The sequence below is a fragment of the Mobula birostris genome, chromosome 22 (assembly GCF_030028105.1).
Source record: "Mobula birostris isolate sMobBir1 chromosome 22, sMobBir1.hap1, whole genome shotgun sequence".
NCBI classification, from domain to species: domain Eukaryota; kingdom Metazoa; phylum Chordata; class Chondrichthyes; order Myliobatiformes; family Myliobatidae; genus Mobula; species Mobula birostris.
Window position 1 is genome coordinate 25,033,926 of NC_092391.1, and position 19,545 is coordinate 25,053,470.

The 19,545-nt window shown below is 39.3% G+C and overlaps 1 protein-coding gene across 7 annotated transcripts in view; it reads left to right on the plus strand.

Moving 5' to 3' along the window:
• Window positions 1-19,545, plus strand: part of sptan1 (spectrin alpha, non-erythrocytic 1) — a 114,125-nt gene that overhangs the window by 65,500 nt on the left and 29,080 nt on the right. For 5 of the 7 annotated variants that reach the window (XM_072240360.1, XM_072240361.1, XM_072240358.1 and 2 more), the window contains exons 28-39: window positions 1,166-1,213; window positions 2,269-2,360; window positions 3,529-3,673; window positions 4,392-4,573; window positions 5,312-5,411; window positions 6,256-6,453; window positions 9,094-9,240; window positions 12,626-12,729; window positions 13,588-13,750; window positions 14,168-14,182; window positions 14,906-15,037; window positions 15,889-16,026. In XM_072240360.1, the coding sequence (XP_072096461.1) occupies window positions 1,166-1,213; window positions 2,269-2,360; window positions 3,529-3,673; window positions 4,392-4,573; window positions 5,312-5,411; window positions 6,256-6,453; window positions 9,094-9,240; window positions 12,626-12,729; window positions 13,588-13,750; window positions 14,168-14,182; window positions 14,906-15,037; window positions 15,889-16,026 (1,464 nt within the window). The remainder of the gene's footprint in view (window positions 1-1,165; window positions 1,214-2,268; window positions 2,361-3,528; window positions 3,674-4,391; window positions 4,574-5,311; window positions 5,412-6,255; window positions 6,454-9,093; window positions 9,241-12,625; window positions 12,730-13,587; window positions 13,751-14,167; window positions 14,183-14,905; window positions 15,038-15,888; window positions 16,027-19,545) is intronic. The other 2 variants (XM_072240359.1, XM_072240363.1) reach the window with 1 other exon arrangement.

The following is a 19,545-nucleotide window of genomic DNA, read 5'->3' on the forward strand; positions in this document are numbered from 1 at the left end:
TTGTTCATGTTGAGAGACTTTTGTGTCTAGTCTTTGTTAATTTACAATGTTTTTAATTGTGTTTTGGTTAGAAGGAGAGCAAGTTCACAAGTATGTAGTGACCCTCACTGTTAAAGACGAACATTTGGTGATAGTGTGAGTGAGCTCTACTCCAATACCATCAGTGTGCAGTTAACTTGGTCTACATGTAGATTTATGTACAAAAATGAACTCTTGAGTGTTTTTCATAGAAGTATTTTCCAGCAAAAATAATTGCCATGTAGAGAGAATGGAAAAAAATTAAGGACCACTTGATGATTAAGTACCACACAGCAACTTGCAGTTCCGTAAACTTAAGCACCCCTGAATCTTCTATTTGCCTCTAACATAAAAATAAAGAACTAAATTGAACCGTTAATAAGGAACTGCTAAACTTGGTTTTGCAAATCAAACCATTGAAATGCTTTTATTTGTGGACAATTTCACATGTTTCATTATTCCCATCTAATCTTGACACTTATGTGTACCTTTACCTAGTACTTGTCATTCATGATTCATTTTGACTTTAGCCTGTGAATGCTCTTAATTTTCAACATAGTTGAGTTAATGATTTGGGCATAACCTGCATTTCCCATTTTGTATTATTTTCTCATATAACCCACAGAAAAGAGGTTCTGAAGGTTGAGCAAGCTAGGGTTTTACTCTTTGGAGCGAAGAAGGGTGAGAGGGGACTTGATAGAGATCTACAAGATGATATCATAATTAGAGTAGACAGCCAGCACCTCTTTCCTAGGACAGTAATGGGTAGTATGAGAGTACATACTTTTAAGGTGATTGGACGAAAGTATGAGGAAGGGGCATGTCAGGTAGGTTTTTTACAGAGAGAATGGTAAGTGCGTTGAATACACTGTTGGGTGTGGTGGATGCATTTGGGACATTTCAGAGATTCTTAGGTAGTCACATGGATTAAAAAAATGAAGGGCTGTGTGAGAGAGAAGAGTCGGATTGACCTTGGAGTAGATCAAAAGGTCGGCACAGCATTATTGGTAGTAGGACCCGAACTATACTGTTCTGTGTTCTAAATGAATTGTTGTTGATGATTGGTATTTCTAATTTTAACATTTCTCTTCACTAACTGCTCGTGACTGGTTTGGTTTTCTGCTGCTGTGATTCATGGTTGCGATAGTCTGCCCGACTGATGATGCAAACTGTGGCTAATTTTAATGCCATCAAGGTAAGAACTGATGTATCTTTTACTTTCTGACACTATCTCTTCACATGTTTTACGTGCAGTGCTGGGATTTCCCATTGTACTTTACTCATTTGTTGAAGTGCATTGCTGTTGTAATTTAGGTTTCAATAGTGTCCTTTCTTCATTCATCATCTGTATCGAGTAATAAACCAGTCATATATTGCAAAAGGTTTTGGAACATGCGCCGGTTGTTTCAATTGAGCTAAACTGCTATGCATTCTAATATGCTATAAAATAGTGAATTTGCATCTTGTTGTCTTAAGTTAACCCCTTGCATCTTTGTGCTTTATCAGTGCATGTGTATTAATTGTGCAACTTTGAGAGGTAGCTGTACTTCAGGGGTAGTAGATCATGAGAAATAAAAAGTTTTTGCAAAATGTATAAGGGCATTTCTAGGAAAAGGATTATGATAAATGTAAGGTTCTGGAAATTATCACAGTCTACACAGTTTATGATTTTATGATGTAGCTGACTGTCCTGCGGTAAAGTACTAGACTGCATTAAGTAGGATATTGATATTAGGTCTGTGCATTCTTTTCAAATAAATGGTGGCCAGTGAGCAGGTGCAAGAGACTTTAATCAATATTCAGTTGATATCACTTTCATGTGCTGCCTTACATATGATTCTCATGAACAGAATGGGCTCTCAGTCATAGAACTAGGTTTTCACCAGCAAGTTGAAGCCTGTTACTGGGTTAAGAGACCTATACCCACCTTAGTCCCTCTCCTGTGTTGTGTTCCTATGGTACCCTGAAGCTTTCCTCAAACTTCAGCTCATCCCCTCTTACCATCTTCTTGCTCCTTAACTTCCTACAGCAAATGAAAATCCCATCGATAATGATGCTCAGCACAAGGGTTCCTGTAATTGGAGTGGAAGATTTAGCAGAAATTAAATTTTTAATTAAATAAACCAAATACCTCTAGATACCTGAACTTAAAAAAAATCTACTAATTTAAGCTATTGAAAGGATTTATCCTCAAGTGATATTTCTGTGTAGACTTGGTTGATTTGCATCCTTCTGTTTTTTTTTTGTCAGGATCTGAATGAGCGTTGGAAGTCACTGCAACAACTGGCTGAGGAGCGCAGCCAGATCTTGGGAAGTGCCCATGAGGTACAGAGATTTCATAGGTGAGTAGCTGTGTTAAATTAATAGAATTGAAATGCGGAATTCTGTTTTATTTGCATTCTTTCTTTAACTGCAACTCTTTTTAATAATTCAATTCAATTTAGTAAGATTGGCTTGACAATTATTTCTGTACAGGTTCAAGGTACAAAGTAAAATTTATTAGCTGAGTACATACACATCACCACATGCAACTCTGAGATTCTTTTTCCTGTGGACATACTCAACAAATCTATAGAATAGTAACTGAAAACAGGATCAATGTAAGAGCAAGAGCGTAGAAGACAACAAACTGTTGCAGTGCAACTATAAATAAATAGCAATAAATAACGAGAGCATGAAATAATAAGCTAAAGAGTCCTTAAAGTGAGATCATTTGTTGTGGGAACATCTCAATAAATGAGTATAATTATCCTCTTTTGTTCAAGAGCCTGATGGTTGAGGGGTAGTAATTGCTCTTGAACCTGGTGGTATGAGTCCTGAGAAACTTGTACCTTCTGCTTGACGGCAACAGCGAGAAAAGAGTGGTGAGGATCTTTGATAAGAGATGCTGCTTTCCTACATCAGCATTTCATATAGATGTGCTTAATGGTTGGGAGTGCTTTGGCCATTTATGTACCGGGCCGAATCTGTTACCTTTTGTAGGATTTTCTGCTCAAAGGATTGGTGTTCCCATACCAGGCAGTAATGCAGCCAGTTAATATACTTTCCACTACACAACATTAGAAGTTTGTCAAGGTTTTTGATGTCATGCTGAATCTCTGCAGCCTCCTAAGGAAGTAGAGACACTTGTCATGCTTTTTTTGCAATTAGATTCGTATGCTGAATCCAGGACAGGTCCTCTGAGATAGTGACACCTGGCAATTTAAAGTTACTAACACGCTTCACCTCTGATCCTCTGATACGGATTGACTCATGGACCGCTCGTTCCCTCTCATGAAGTCTACAGTTAGTTTTTGTCTTTGCTGATACTGAATGAGAGGTTTTTGTTATGACACAACTCAGCCAAATTTTCAACCTCCTTCCTATATGCTGATTCATCACCATCTTTGATATGGCTCACAACAGTGGTGTCACTGGCAAACTTGAATATGGTGTTGGAGCTTACTTAGCCACACAGTCATAGGTAAGTCATTAATTGTGGTTTAAAATATTTATTTTAATATTGTGCAGAGATGCTGATGAAACCAAGGAATGGATTGAAGAGAAAAACCAAGCTCTGAACACAGATAATTATGGACATGACCTAGCAAGCGTACAGGCCCTACAGCGTAAACATGAAGGATTTGAACGGGACCTTGCTGCTCTGGGAGATAAAGTGAGCTATAATTTTGGTCTGTCAAACATTAACAGTCTTTAATTCTTTTAGAAAGTAGTTTGTTTTGTCCTACTCAATGGTGGGCTTATTTGGCAAAATTAATTTAATTGCCTGAACGTCTAGGATGCATTTAGCTGAGCTATTTATAACTATATCTCTTGAAGACGTATGGGCTTTGCAAGATTAAAAGCTTTCAAAATTGCATGAATTTAATTATGACCTCAGTTAAAATCAAATAAACTCCATACTGGAATCTTTTTTACATAACTTCATCCAGTTGTCCAGTTAGGATTCTATAGAAATAATGAATCAACTAAAACAAATGGATTTCTTCTGGCACCGTTGAGAACAGAAGATAAAACCTATGCCAGATCAGTATGATTCCTCGTTACCCTTTTGTGTACACCAAGTGAAAGAAAATCAATGATATGTTAGAATATGCCACGTGGGAAAATTAGGGAAGGGGGTCATGACAGGTGCAACATGGTAATAGGGTATATTATCTCCAATATAGCAATGTGACTTCTTAAAAGGGTAATGCTAATTCATTTGCAACTTTTACCAAAGCTAGAATTGAATCTAAAGAATTTTAAGTTCAGAGAAAAGCAGTATTTACTAATTCATACAACAGTAGAGATGCACCTGATGTATTGAATGCTGGTCCGAAATCTGTTTTTAATTCCATGTTACCTGACTGAATTTTAATTGTTGTATATAGGTGAATTCCCTGGGAGAAACTGCAAACAGATTGATTCAGTCTCATCCAGAGTCAGTTGAAGATGTCCAAGAAAAATGCACAGAACTAAATCAGGCCTGGACTAACCTGGTGGAGCGTGCTGACCAGCGTAAAGGAAAATTGAACGACTCTCATGACCTGCAGCGTTTCTTGAGTGATTTCAGGTACCAGTCACACTTGCCTTTCCCTGCAAAGTACAAATTGAGGATTATTTTGTTACTTGTTACCAGTGCATAGATGTATGAGGGAACTACAACCCGACTACCAAACCACATCATGCCACAGATTTCCCTTTTCTGCTGCCTAGCATTTACATGTTGCTGCCAGGAGTTTCCCAAGTACCAACTCTCACTAAAAAAATTGATGATTTTGCACTAAAAATAGTATGTATCTTATTTTTTTTAGAGAAAAGGTCAAGCACAAGATGTTGAGTCCCCAGAAAGCAATACAAATCATTTTACTTTTAGAAACAGTAATAGTCTATTTAGCCCCACAAATCTACTCATCTCAAAAGTGAGACGACTGATATATGACCCAACTTCAGATATCTGTCTTTGCCACTTGTCTCTAAATTTCCTTAGATTAATAAAAAGCTGTTGATTTTAGAATTGAAGCCTAGCATCAATTGTCTTTTGTGGAAGAGTTTCAACTTGCTTGGAAATGTTATCTGAAAGAAAAAATTTCTTTAAAAAATGACCTGTTTTATTTGATGCTAGATCCCCCAACAAATGAAAAATGGGTTTCTTTCTGTGTACTTTATTTGTTCCCCTTACTACTCTTCAAAATCTTGATCATGTCTGCCTTAACCTTATAAATTCAAAAGAATGTCAGTTTATGTAATTTCCTTTGAGCAAAGTACTGTTGGAGATTATGGTTATCCCACTCAATTACTGTTTTCCCAGAGACCTTATGTCCTGGATAAATGGAATCAGAGGATTGGTTTCTTCAGAGGAACTCGCCAAGGATGTAACAGGAGCAGAAGCCCTTTTGGAGAGACACCAGGTGATTTAAAAAAAAATCTAAACTGATTCATTTCCCTAAATTGTGTTAGACAATCATTGGAAATATTTTTATTCTGTTATTCAAAAGAAGAGTTTAATTTTTAATGTCCACTTTTTAGCCAAAGAATAACTGCTTTAATTAGTGCATGGTGACTTTTTATTGGGTTTAAAACCAGATTTGGAAATCGACCAATACTGCTTCTGAATGAAATACTACTTCAGATACTGCTTCTGAATGAAGATGTTTAAAAATGTATCATCAGTGATTTGCTTGCCATTTTGAGTTTTTGTTCAACATAGACATGTTGGAAGCAGTATTAACTTAGTGTCTTGTAAACGTGTCTAGAATTACTCTTGATTAATCTTACTAACTTCACAAACACTAATGTCATAGTTTTAAATGTCAATGCAAGGGAATGTGTTGTATTGCAAAGGTACCAACTTGTAACCCATTCTGATATTCAGTAAGATGTAGTAAAAGTTATTCTTTTCCCTACATTTGGTGATTTTTTTTTTTCAAAACACATCTGTAGTAATACTTTTGGGAGAAATATCCAATCATGATTTGCTAATGGTTCGGATTGTTCATTCCTTTCTTCTTAAAGGAAGTTCTGTATTGTTGCACTCATTGGATGCTGAGTGTACTTAATACAAGTTTCAAGACGCCTTGTTATTTTGGTGGATAGAAAATCAGATTTGAAATTGGTGATTTCAAGCTCAATTTTTGTCCCCCTATTGGGCAGCAGGAATGCTGCTTGAGGAAATCCAAACTATGAAACTGTTTTATACAGGTAATATCTACTTTTAACTATGTCTATTTCTCTCACTCTTAACCCTTGTTACAGGAACATCGTACTGAGATTGATGCTAGGGCAGGCACATTCCAAGCATTTGAACAGTTTGGACATCAGCTCCTGGCTCGTGGACATTATGCTTGCCCTGAAATTAGGGAGAAATTGGATATCCTGGAGCGTGAGCGTGCAGATTTGGAGAAAGCCTGGATCCAGCGCAGAATGATGTTGGATCAGTGTCTGGAGTTGCAGGTATTGAGATTGCAGCATATTTTCACAGAATTACCTTGTAGCTGATGGACTAAATTTGTGCTTTTGCTACTGTGGTGTGGCTAAGATTTCATTTGAATTTTGCTAGTAAAGGCAAAAAAAAAGTGAATCCTTTGATGAAGGGTCTCGGCTTGAAACATCAACTACTTACTCTTTTCCATCAATGCTGCCTGGCCTGCTGTGTTCCTCCAGCATTTTGTGTGTGTTGCCCTGAATCTTTTGATTGTTGTAGATTTAACACCAAGTGCACTGCTTCTCACTGCACCGAGGTATGAAGCAATCTGTGCCATTACATTATCTAGTTGGAGAAGATTGTTTGTACGCTAAACTGATTGTTTAGATTAATCAGTTTGTACAGTTTATATTCATCCATTTTTAATAGGATTGTTTTTATTATTAAATGGAATTCATTAATGAATATTACTGATGCATTGTTAAAAAGTAATGCAAAAGAGACAGCTGTGATGAGGGGAATAGAAAGTGGAATTTAAATTGAGGATTTGAAGTTCTATCAAGCAGCAAAGCAAAAATTTGATTACAAATGTGAGAAGTGGATGTTCAGCCAAGCTGATGACCAATTATGAAATGTGCTACTCAGCTTCTCTATTGAATGCATTCAGAAATTCTTTTATTATTCACCACACTGGAAGATGGTATTTATTGGTCACAGTTGGTATGGAAGCGTATTGTTTCCATTTTATCTGCTTCCACCATTTTTTCCCTAGGGTGAATTTTTGTTTCCTGGTTATTGACCCTGTAATGTTTGCTGAATTTGTATCTTCTGAATTAGAATCGGGTTTATTATCACTGGCATGTGATGTGAAATTTGTTAACTTAGCAGCAGCAGTTCAATGCAATACATAATCTAGCAGAGAATAAAAAATAAATAAAATAATCAATAAACAATGTATATTGAATAGATTTTAAAAAGTGCAAAAATGGAAAAAAGTGAGGTAGTGTCCAAAGATTCAATGTCCACTTAGGAATCAGATGGCAGAGGGGAAGAAACTGTTCCTGAAATCACTGAGTAATTAAGGCTTCTGTACCTCCTACCTGATGGTAACAGTGAGAAAAGGGCATCCCTGGGTGCTGGAGGTCTTTAATAATGAATGCTACCTTTCTGAGACACCACTCCCTAAAGATGTCCTGGATACTTGGTAGGCTAGTACCCAAGATGGAGCTGACTAGATTTACAACCTACTGTGCTGCTTTTGGTCCTGTGCAGTAGCCCCTCCGTACCAGACAGTGATGCAGCCTGTCAGAATGCTCTCCATGGTACAACTATAGAAGTTTTTGAGTGTATTTGTTGACATACCAAATCGCTTCAAACTCCTACTAAAGTATAGCCGCTGTCTTGCATTCTTTATAACTACATCGATATGTTGGGACCAGACTCGATCCTCAGAAATATTGACACCCAGGAACTTGAAACTGCTCACTCTCTCCACTTCTGATCCCTCTATAAGTATTGGTATGTGTTTCTTCATCTTACCCTTCCTGGAGTCCACGGTCAGCTCTTTCGTCTTACTGAAGTTGAGTGCCAGGTTGTTGCTACGGCACCACTCCACTAGTTGGCATATCTCACTCCCGTACGCCCTCTCGTCACCACCTGAGATTCTACCAACAATGGTTGTATCATCAGCAAATTTATAGATGATATTTGAGCTATGCCTAGCCACACAGTCATGTGTATACAGAGTAGAGCAGTGGGCTAAGCGCACACCCCTGAGGTGCGCCTTGTCCTCTAGTAGCTTGTTTAGTGCTTGAGTTAAGTATTTCCTCTTAATGCCTGAACTTTTGTATAATTTTCTGTATAAAATTATGAAGGGTATAGATAGGGTAAATGCAAGCAGGCTTTTTCCATTGAATTTGGGTGAGAGTACAACCTGAGATCATGGGTTAAGGGTGAAAGGTGAGAAGTTTAAGAGGAACATGAGGGGAAACTTCTTCACTCAGAGGGTTGCGAGAGTGTGGAATGAACTGCCAGTACAAATTAGTGTATGTGAGCTCAATTTCAATGTTTAAGAGAAGTTCGATAGGTACATGGATATTAGGGATATGTAGGGCTATCGTCCTGGTGCAAGTCAGTGGGAATAGGCAGGTTAAATTTTTTCAGCATGGACTAGGTGGGCCAAAGGGCCTGTTTTTGTGCTGTACTACTTTATTGGTTTTTCTAGCCCTAACTTTAATTACATTCACTTTAATTACTGCCAGCAGAATGAGCAATTAGATTTTTTTTATATGTTTGAAAACAAGCAAAGCTGGAGTCATTTCAGGACACTTGATTTATTTGAAAGTGGAAATGCCTTCAGACCTGCATTTCTACAATAACCAATAACCAATTTTATCCATCATTCTATGACAATTAAAAAGTATTAAAGACTGTGTGCACATGAGAATTTGTCAAAAGCATTCATGAATTTGTATCTCCAGAAATAATATTGCGATATTCAAGTTCTCTTGGATAAATTCATCAGATCTGTACTCCCAACTGAGAAGGGAGCTTGGGTTGGAGAATTGGTGACACACTTTTGGAACCTTTTCTCTATCCCTAGTTTGCTGTGTTTAGTTTTTTGCTTTCTCTGAAATGCTGCACTTAAAGTTCTTTTCTCCTTTTGGTAGTTGTTTAACCGTGACTGTGAACAGGCTGAGAATTGGATGGCAGCACGTGAGGCATTCTTGGCCAGTGATGACAAAGGTGATTCCCTGGACAGTGTGGAAGCCCTCATCAAGAAACACGAAGATTTTGATAAAGCCATTACTGTGCAGGTAATATAAGGAAATAAATCCTAATCATGACAATTTATCTAATTAATTTGCAGTTACTTGGCTAATAAATTGGAATCAGTATAATGTTTAAACTTTGTTTAAAGCATGATATCTTGAACAGAAATTGGCTAGAAATTACATTATATTTTGAAACATTGGTCAAACATTGTTCTTGATAATTAGAAAAGAATGAGACCTTTTCTCCAGAGCTTAAATGAATGAGAGGTAATATTGAATCTCACTTGGAATCAACAGATAGAAGGAGAGAAGCTGTTTTCCCTGAGTTCAGAGCTGTGAGTCATGGCCACGAATTAAGGGGCAGGCCTCATTGGGTTAAGATAAGGACCATTTGCTTGGAGAGTGATGAATATTTAAAATCCTCTGTTCCAGGGGCTTGTGGACACTTACTTGCCATATTCATTTAAAGCAGAAATAGGTCCATTTCTGGATATTAAGTGAATTGAGCTATACAGAGACAGAGTAGGGAAATGTAGTTGAGAGAGATTAGGTACATAGTTGTTGAATGGCAGAATGGTTTTGAAGGTCAGATGACCTATTCCTATCTTATTGACTTCTCCTGGTTCTGTTGATCACTGTAATGATTCTTCAGACAGAAATATTATTAGCTCAGGGAATTTTGGCTATTTTGGTAATTCGCAGGCTGTACCTTCATATCAATACAGTGACACCCAGTGGTTAGAACTAGATCCATCCTTAGTAAGGACTATTTGTCTTTGACCATTCTGTCAGTATACTCATCTTTAATGAGAACTAGACAATGGAGTGTACCTTTGGGGCACCCTTTGAGAGAAGGGTAGTGCAGTCTGATGTGACCAGAATGAACATTAAATTTTCCTGAATGCTATTGGTATCGCTTTGCTTTGGAAACTGAAGTAGTAAACCTCAGTTTATTAACGAAGAACGACATGTAGCAAAGTGAATATGGCTCCTCTTCGTTTAACGAAGGACACCTTTGGCATCATTTCTGGCTTATCTGCCATCCAGGACATCTCAAATGTGCTCTTTCTTTAATGATCGTGGTTTCCCTTCTGCTGTCATCAATGATGCCCTCACTCGTATCTCCTCCATTTCCCGCACTTAGGCCCTCACCCCATCCTCGCGTCACCACAGCAGGGACAGAGTTCCCCTTGTCCTCACCTACCTCCCCACCAGCCTCCGTATCCAGCACATTATCCTCCACAACTTCTACTACCTTCAACAGGACCCCACCACTAAGCACAACCTTCCCTCTCCACCCCTCCGCTTTCCACAAGGATCGTTCCCTCTGCGCCTCCTTGATCCACACGTCCCTCCCCATGGATCTCCCACCCGGCACTTATCCCTGTAAGCATAAGTGCTACACCTGTCCCTACACCACCTCTCTTGCCACCATTCAGGGCCGCAAACAGTCCTTCCAGGTGAGGCAGCACTTCATTTGTGAGTCTGTTGGAGTCATCTATTGCATCCGGTGCGGCCTCCTCTACATCGGTGAAACCCGACACAGATTGGGGGACCGCTTCGTCGAGCACTTCAGACAGGGCCGCCACAACAGACAGGATCTCCCGGTTGCCACCCACTTCGACTCCGCTTCACATTCCCATTCAGATATGTCCATACATGGCCTCCTCTACTGCCATGATGAGGCTAAACTCAGGTTGGAGGAGCAACACCTCATATACCGTCTGGGTAGTCTCCAGCCCCTGGGCATGAACATTGAATTCTCCAACTTCCGGTAATTCCCTCCCCCTCCCTTCCCCCATCCCTGTTTCACTCTGTCCCCTCCCCCAGCTACCTGTCACCTCCCTCATGGTTCTGCCTCCTTCTACTACCCATTGTGCTTTCCCCTATTCCTTCTTCACCTTTCCTGACTATCCCCTCCCTGCTTCTTTCCCCACCCTTTATCTTTACCCTTACTGGTTTTTCACCTGGCACCTACCAGCCTTCTCCTTCCCACCCTCCCCCCACCTTCTTTATAGGGCCTCTGCCGCTTCCCTCTTCAGTCCTGACGAAGGGTTCCGGCCCGAAACGTTGACTGATCATTTCCACGGATGCTGCCCGACCTGCTGAGTTCCTCCAGCATGTTGTGAGTGTTGGTCTGCTACCTTCGTGCCTCTTGTTGTCATTCTGGAGATGTGCAGCCCTTTCATACCCCGTCTCCATCTCTTCTGCTGTTTGTTGTTTGTCTCTGATCCTGGAGACGTGCATGCCTCTCCTCCTCTGTCTCTTCTTCTCTCATCTTTTTTTGTCCTGACGCTTTGATCCTGGAGTCAAGCGGCCCTGGCCTCATCCAAATCTTGTTCTCTCCCTCTCCTTGCCGGTTCCCTACGAGGTTTGGCGTCGTCTCTTGACCATAATGTCCCCCTTCCCTTTCCACGCGGCATAATTAGGCTGACCATTTTTTTTACCCTGATGCTGGATAGGAGATACGAAGCACTAACACCAAAGGATGCTGATTATTCTTGATAATGTGGTTCGTGCTGTCCTAAATGGATGTGATATAGTCACCGCTGCCCTTCGACTGCAGCAAAGGGTTTTATGGGTGTCTCGAAGTGCGTCGTTACAATAGGATTTAATTATCTCTTATTGATGGGTCTCAGTTTGATCTGTCCCATGCTGATGGTGTTTAGCAGAATGTGACCCTCAAAATAGAGCTGCCCTGCCCTTCTGCTCCGGTAGGTGTCGCTGCTGAGGCTGGCCATGTGCATGCGTCGGACTTTTGCACCCCGATTTCCATGATGGCCGATCGGGTCTCAGGTGAAAGCCAGCCTGTTGATTTTTGGCGAATGAACAATTTTATACGAATATATAACCCTGAACTTTGCCTGCATTAAGTAAGTTAGCGCATTTTAATTTGATTTAGCCAAAAAAAGTGCCGCTGTAATGCACCGTTTGCGCTAATTGGAGTCACAAACAGACAGAGCATGAGAGTTTTAGTAGTATATAGATAGTTTGGATATTTAGTATGAAGCCTTTGTAATTGTGATCTGCAGATCCGAACGTATCTAGATATTGTGATGTAAAACTTAAATGTCTTTAGGCAATAGAAGGTAAAAATATCCTTCAAATCACTCTCCCTCAGTAACCAAACACAACAAATTAATAAATTTAAAAATGAGTGGAAATAGAGTTACGATGCTTGGCTTACAAGAGAAAAAGTTGTCATTAATAGCAGAAAATATGATTTCAGAATCCGGTTTCAATTTGCAGTCAAAATGGCACATAAATCTTGAGGCTTGTTTTCATCGTCGAAGTAAAAGTGATAGTATTGTTGATTAACCATACAAGTTCTGGTGAGTAGTATGTGGCCATGTGTGGATCGGGGGAAGTTCCCAGCTGAAAGCAGCCAAAAAATTTGGCTCATTCTTCTTTTCTCTGCTTGGGATAGGAGGAGAAAATTGCAGCATTGCAAGCCTTTGCTGATCAGCTGATTGGTTCTGAACATTATGCAAAGGAAGATATTTCAAAACGTCGCAATGAGGTATTAGACAGGTAAGTGATTCAAACAATTTCGGCTGTTTGTAGTCAAAAAGTTGAGTTTCTTAGAGAAACTTGAAATTGTTTACTCCATTGTATTTGCATTTGTACTGTCACAGATAGGCATGTGGTTCAGCTAGATCTATAAGTAATACAGCTGAACAGTAGTAAGTCTGTATTGCTAAATTTTAAGCAAACCTGAATGCAAGAATCACACAGAGGGTAAATTTCCAATCATAGCAGGACCAAATAGTGCTTCCTCCTGAAAGATATATTGTCTTAAATGGTCCAGCTCTGTGCCTCAGTAGCTTGGTCTCGATAAATGCAGAATATTATCTGTATTTTCTCCTTGTAAATTCCATCATCTCCAAATGTACTTCTGCTCTTCATCCATGATTTTGTTTTTCTTGCTACCACCACGTGGAGTGGCTGTTGCCACTCAGCCACTGAAGAATCTCTACCAATTTCAGTGGTTGATCTGATTATAACTCACTTTGTCCAATCTCTCATCAAAGTCATCCTCCCCTTTGCAGGCATCAGTCTAGTAATCACTTGAGCTGGTTCCTGTGTATTTTCATCCTTAGAATAAGGGGAAAAAAGTACACAAATGCGGTCTGATCAGTTTCCCCAGATAACTAAAGATAACTATTTGTATTCATTTTCCCTCATAAATAATAATGTTTTCTAATCGCTTGCTATACCTACATGCTAGTTTTGTTTTTATTTGCAAATTAGGCCCTAAGTCACCATTATTTGTTTGTTCTCATCTTTGAAATAGGCAAAAAAAAATTTTTTTTGCAAAAAGAAACTGTAAAACCTCCAAAAGTCAAGTGTTTGGTGCCTTTTGCCATAATTATTAAAATGTCTTGATAGGTGGCGCCGCCTGAAAGCTCAGATGATTGAGAAAAGATCAAAGCTTGGGGAATCACAGACCCTTCAACAATTTAGCCGGGATGTAGATGAAATTGAGGCTTGGATCAGTGAGAAGCTTCAGACTGCAACCGATGAATCTTATAAAGATCCCACTAATATTCAGGTAACTAAAATGATGGTTTCTCTTTCTCCTGAACACAAGCTTTTAAGTTGGTATTCCCTGATAAAAGGACAAGCTACTTGTTTAGGCATGTTTGGTACTGCTGTACCAAATGAGCAACTAAGATATATGTTAGGACTGCCTGGACTATTATTTTACCCTTCAAAACCAAAAAAGAAACTAGTATCACTTTGTGGGAAAGTTTCTTGGTCTCTGGCCGATACCTGCTAATCTTCATTGACTTAATACTTGAAAGCACTCTCAGCTCTGAGCACTGATATCTGACCTACTTGTTTGCAGCAAATCTTTTGAACTGAGAATCTTTTGGCTCGTTTGTGTTATGTGAACAGAAATTTAAATTGAGCCTGTTTCTCTAACCATTCAATATTGATGTAATCTCTTTTCTTAATCTGTTTTTAGCTATCCAAACTGCTGGTAAGTGATTAGTGGCTTTTGTCTAACTCAGGTTTATGTCTCGTCTTTATTTAAGTACATTATTTGTTAGATTGTGTTTTTAAACGTAATGTTTTTCACTTACTGCTTGCAGCTTTACTGAGTGTCTTGTCTTTAAATTGACACATATGTAGTGTTAACGTTGCTTTTGGCAATGATGTCCATTCGTATGTCTTTGGTATAAAAGGTACTGCTGACTTTCAATCAGCTGGCATTCAGTTTTAAATTAACACTAAAGAAATTCAGTCAATGAATGTTCTTGTCGCTAGGAACTGTTGATTGGCTGTGTTAGTGTGTGGTCTTTGTCAGTGTTCACCTTATTACTCTCCTAATGATTTCCTCTGAGACCTTATGGCTGTTGCAATGTTGAGCTTACTTTATTTTTGAGGTAAAAATTGAACTTCGACAATAAAAACTGTTAACAGCATTGTTAGCATCTGCTCCAACATGAATTCACTTGGCCTTTGCAAATTACGAAAATAATTCAAAATTCTAACATGTATTAGAAATGCACTGTAATCGTGAAGTGGAAACATTGCAGAGTTCTAAAGGAAGAAACCATTTTTGATGTCCTTCCAGAATAAGTTGCACCAGTTTAAAGCCACTGCAGAATACTTCTGTAGTAGATGGTGTGATGAAAGGCCTCAGAAGGAATTTTCGAATCCTGACTTTTTGTGTAGTGACTGCTGCTTTACTCTTCCACAGAGCAAACACCAGAAGCATCAAGCATTTGAAGCTGAGCTTCATGCCAATGCTGATCGAATCCGTGGGGTCATTGACATGGGGAAATCACTGATCGATCGAGGGGCTTGTGCTGGTAGTGAAGATGCGGTCCAGGTAATTGCAGAAATCAAGTGACTTGAAAAAAATGAGACCTCAGAGTTAATTTTGACTTCTACATTATCACTAGATGAGTAATAAAGATAATTGCTCCAGTTTCTTGAGGAGGAGGAGGTTGGTGTGGTAGGGTGTGAAAGGCAGAATTTCTATTTTTTTCTGCAAAAGACAGGCTAGTACTTAACATTCCAATCACATATTCTAACACTATCTTTAAACAACAGCAATCTAAAATATGGTGCCTAATATTCTTTCGGTCTCTGCTGCTGCCTCCTGACATCGGTGGGCCCTCACACTGAGGTATTTTTTAATGTGCTGCTCTTTTTGTTGCTACAATGGAAGCCATTAACAGAGGGATCAAAGGAAAATCAAAGTAATTACACAATACTATTTATTGGATTCATTACATTCTAAATCTGCTGGTATACCTGAGGTGGCCTATTTCAGGCCCTGAATTTTGGAATGTTCAGTCTTGGTTTAGATTCAATTTTATGCCAGCAGAAGTATTCAGGCATCCAACCTCAAAATGTTATGTACTGTGCTGATAGTATGTAAATCTTTTAATCACACGAGAACACATTTATGAAGGGTATCATGAATACTGTAAGCTGCGTTGCTGTTTCTTATGTATGGGGGGGAATGGAAACACATTGTGAACGTACTTTTCACTTGAAATACTTATTGTCCATGAGAAAATCTAGTTTCATATTGTTGCTCATTGTTTGTGTACATACGGACAGGTGTAAAGGTGCTTATTTACACCATGTATTATCAACAGATTAAGATTATTCTCTGTGGCAGGATTACCTAGTGATTGACTTAAACTGGTTGAATGCCATCCTGTCTAATAGGCTCGTTTGGAAACTCTCGGTAACCAATGGGGAGATTTGGTGCAGAAATCAGCAGAAAAAAGTCAGAAGCTGAAAGAGGCTAATAAACAGCAGAATTTCAACACTGGAATCAAAGACTTTGACTTCTGGCTGTCTGAAGTAAGTGAATGTATGCAATATTCTCCATATTTTAAAATTTTGACCTTTGGAGAATTTCATTTCATTAGCTTTGCTTATGGCTACAATTGTTCGTATATTAAAATAATCTTGCTTGCAAAGTATATATTGTATGACCCGGAAGATTTCAGATCTACTTGGGGATGCAAATCGAGATTTGGGTGTTTTGGAGATGCAGTTGGAGGGTATTGTGAAACATTCATCATGGCATCTAATAGTGGAAGGAGAGGTAAGACATTTACAGCAAAGTGAGATTGGCACAAGAGATTTTTAAAAAAATTATGGGACAGAGGAATGAATTTATGTACTACACTTCTCAGTTATAGAAGTTGGAGTCAGATTGATACCCCTTAAGTCGTACATAAACGGGCCACCAAATCTCCCAAGGATGGCTACTGCATAACTAGTCCATTCCATTCATAGACTACACACGGGTAAAAACATTTTGCACTTGTAAAATTACAATAAATTGATGCATGTCCTGTTGCCTCTATGCTTTGGCTTCTCTTGTTCTTTGAAAGCCAACAACATTTTGCAACCTTTATATTGATCAGTTTGAGGAGAAAAAAAAATCCAGGTCTCAACATCCTTTCCATGTTAGGCAGTTTGTGTCAAGGAACAACTTAAGAGTAAGTATTGCATCCCTGAAATGTGTGGTTAAAGTAATAAAAGCAGCTGCCCTCATGTTTTTGTCGAGTTAGAATCTACATAAGAGTATAGGCACACTGAATACCACTCTGTTTTATCTGTGTGTTGCTACGAAAAAGATTTCAGTGGCTTCAGTACCAAAGACATGGATTTCTATCCTGCCAAAGCATTTTGTTTTTAAAATGTGTATGCAGCTTGACAAATTTTAATGCTGTGCTGCATTGAGAGCCAGAGTTCCTGCTTGTATGGTACTTGTGCCACTGAGAACCTCAGTCCTGTTCTTATGATTGATCATGTTTTAGACCAGTGTATGTGAGTCTTAGTCTTGGTCCAACTGTGATTAATATAAGCCCAGACAATAAAAGAGAAGTACAACTTGGTAACATGCCTTAGATATAAGAATGGGATAATCTTCTGTCATATCAAGACTGACTTGCATACACAACCTTCAATGTACTTCTGGATATTGTGACATTAATAGGTAATGACATACTGTTAAACACAAGAAACACTGCAGATGCTGGAAATCCACAGCAGCACGCACGTGCACACAGACACAGACACACACACGCGCACACACACACACAACAGTAACTCAGCAGGTCAGTCGGCATCTATGGAAATGAATAAACAGTCAACATTTCAAGCCTCTTTTCCATAGCATTTTGTGTGCGTTGCTTGGACTTCCAGCATCTGCAGATTTTCTCTTGTTTCTGTTGTAATTTTGATCATTTTATGTATTCTTATTAGCAATAAAGTTTGAAACTTAATATCTAAAATGTACTTTGATTAATAGACCTAACCTATAAAGTGAAAGGTCTTAAGAAAAAAAAAATCCACATTTGTTTCATTGTTGAATTTATGGATGATAATTTAGCAGTGCTGTGTTTAATGTGTACCTGTTCAATTGGAACTTGTATTGCTAACATCCTTGTATCTGTCACCTGAGATGTTTATACCACTTTATTAAAATCAAGTTTAAGTTTATTGTCATTCAACCGTATATATGTATACAGCCAAACGAAACAATGTTCCTTGGGCCAAGGTGCACAACACAATACATATAGTTCGTGCTCAACATATTAAGTAAATCCACAAATAAATTAACAAATAATAAAATATATTCCCGAAGATTGACATTTAGCCAAGGTACATTTATGACACAAGTTAAAAAGTAAACAGTATAATGTTACTGGTGCTTCATATGTAATGAGATCTAGGTGGTAGCAGAGAGTTCAGTAACTCGTGGCCTGGAGAAAGAAGCTGTTTCTTATCCTAACAGGGAGGATCTGTTGTAAACATAGAAACATAGAAAATAGGTGCAGGAGTAGGCCGTTCGGCCCTTCGAGCCTGCACCGCCATTTATTATGATCATGGCTGATCATCCAACTCAGAACCCCGCACCAGCCTTCCCTTCATACCCCCTGATCCTCGTAGCTACAAGGGCCATATCTAACTCCCTCTTAAATATAGCCAATGAACTGGCCTCAACTGTTTCCTGTGGCAGAGAATTCCACAGATTCACCATTCTCTGTGTGAAGAAGTTTTTCCTAATCTCAGTCCTAAAAGGCTTCCCCCTTATCCTCAAACTGTGACCCCTTGTTCTGGACTTCCCCAACATCGGGAACAATCCCCCTGCATCTAGCCTGTCCAATCCCTTTAGGATTTTATACGTTTCAATCAGATCCCCCCTCAATCTTCTAAATTCCAACGAGTACAAGCCTAGTTCATCCAGTCTTTCTTCATATGAAAGTCCTGCCATGCCAGGAATCAATCTGGTGAACCTTCTTTGTACTCCCTCTATGGCAAAGATGTCTTTCCTCAGATTAGGGGACCAAAACTGCACACAATACTCCAGGTGTGGTCTCACCAAGGCCTTGTACAACTGCAGTAGTACCTCCCTGCTCTTGTACTCGAATCCTCTCGCTATAAATGCCAGCATACCATTCGCCTTTTTCACCGCCTGCTGTACCTGCATGCCCACTTTCAATGACTGGTGTATAATGACACCCAGGTCTCATTGCACCTCCCCTTTTCCTAATCGGCCACCATTCAGATAATAATCTGTTTTCCTATTTTTGCCACCAAAGTGGATAACTTCACATTTATCCACATTAAATTGCATCTGCCATGAATTTGCCCACTCACCCAACCTATCCAAGTCACCCTGCATCCTCTTAGCATCCTCCTCACAGCTAACACTGCCGCCCAGCTTCGTGTCATCGGCAAACTTGGAGATGCTGCATTTAATTCCCTCATCCAAATCATTAATATATATTGTAAACAACTGGGGTCCCAGCACTGAGCCTTGCGGTACCCCACTAGTCACTGCCTGCCATTCTGAAAAGGTCCCGTTTATTCCCACTCTTTGCTTCCTGTCTGCTAACCAATTCTCTATCCACATCAATACCTTACCCCCAATACCATGTGCTTTAAGTTTGCACACTAATCTCCTGTGTGGGAACTTGTCAAAAGCCTTTTGAAAATCCAAATATATCACATCCACTGGTTCTCCCCTATCCACTCTACTAGTTACATCCTCAAAAAATTATATGAGATTCGTCAGACATGATTTTCCTTTCACAAATCCATGCTGACTTTGTCCGATGATTTCACCGCTTTCCAAATGTGCTGTTATCACATCTTTGATAACTGACTCCAGCAGTTTCCCCACCACCGACGTTAGGCTAACTGGTCTGTAATTCCCCAGTTTCTCTCTCCCTCCTTTTTTAAAAAGTGGGGTTACATTGGCCACCCTCCAATCCTCAGCAACTAGTCCAGAATCTAACGAGTTTTGAAAAATTATCACTAATGCATCCACTATTTCTTGGGCTACTTCCTTAAGCACTCTGG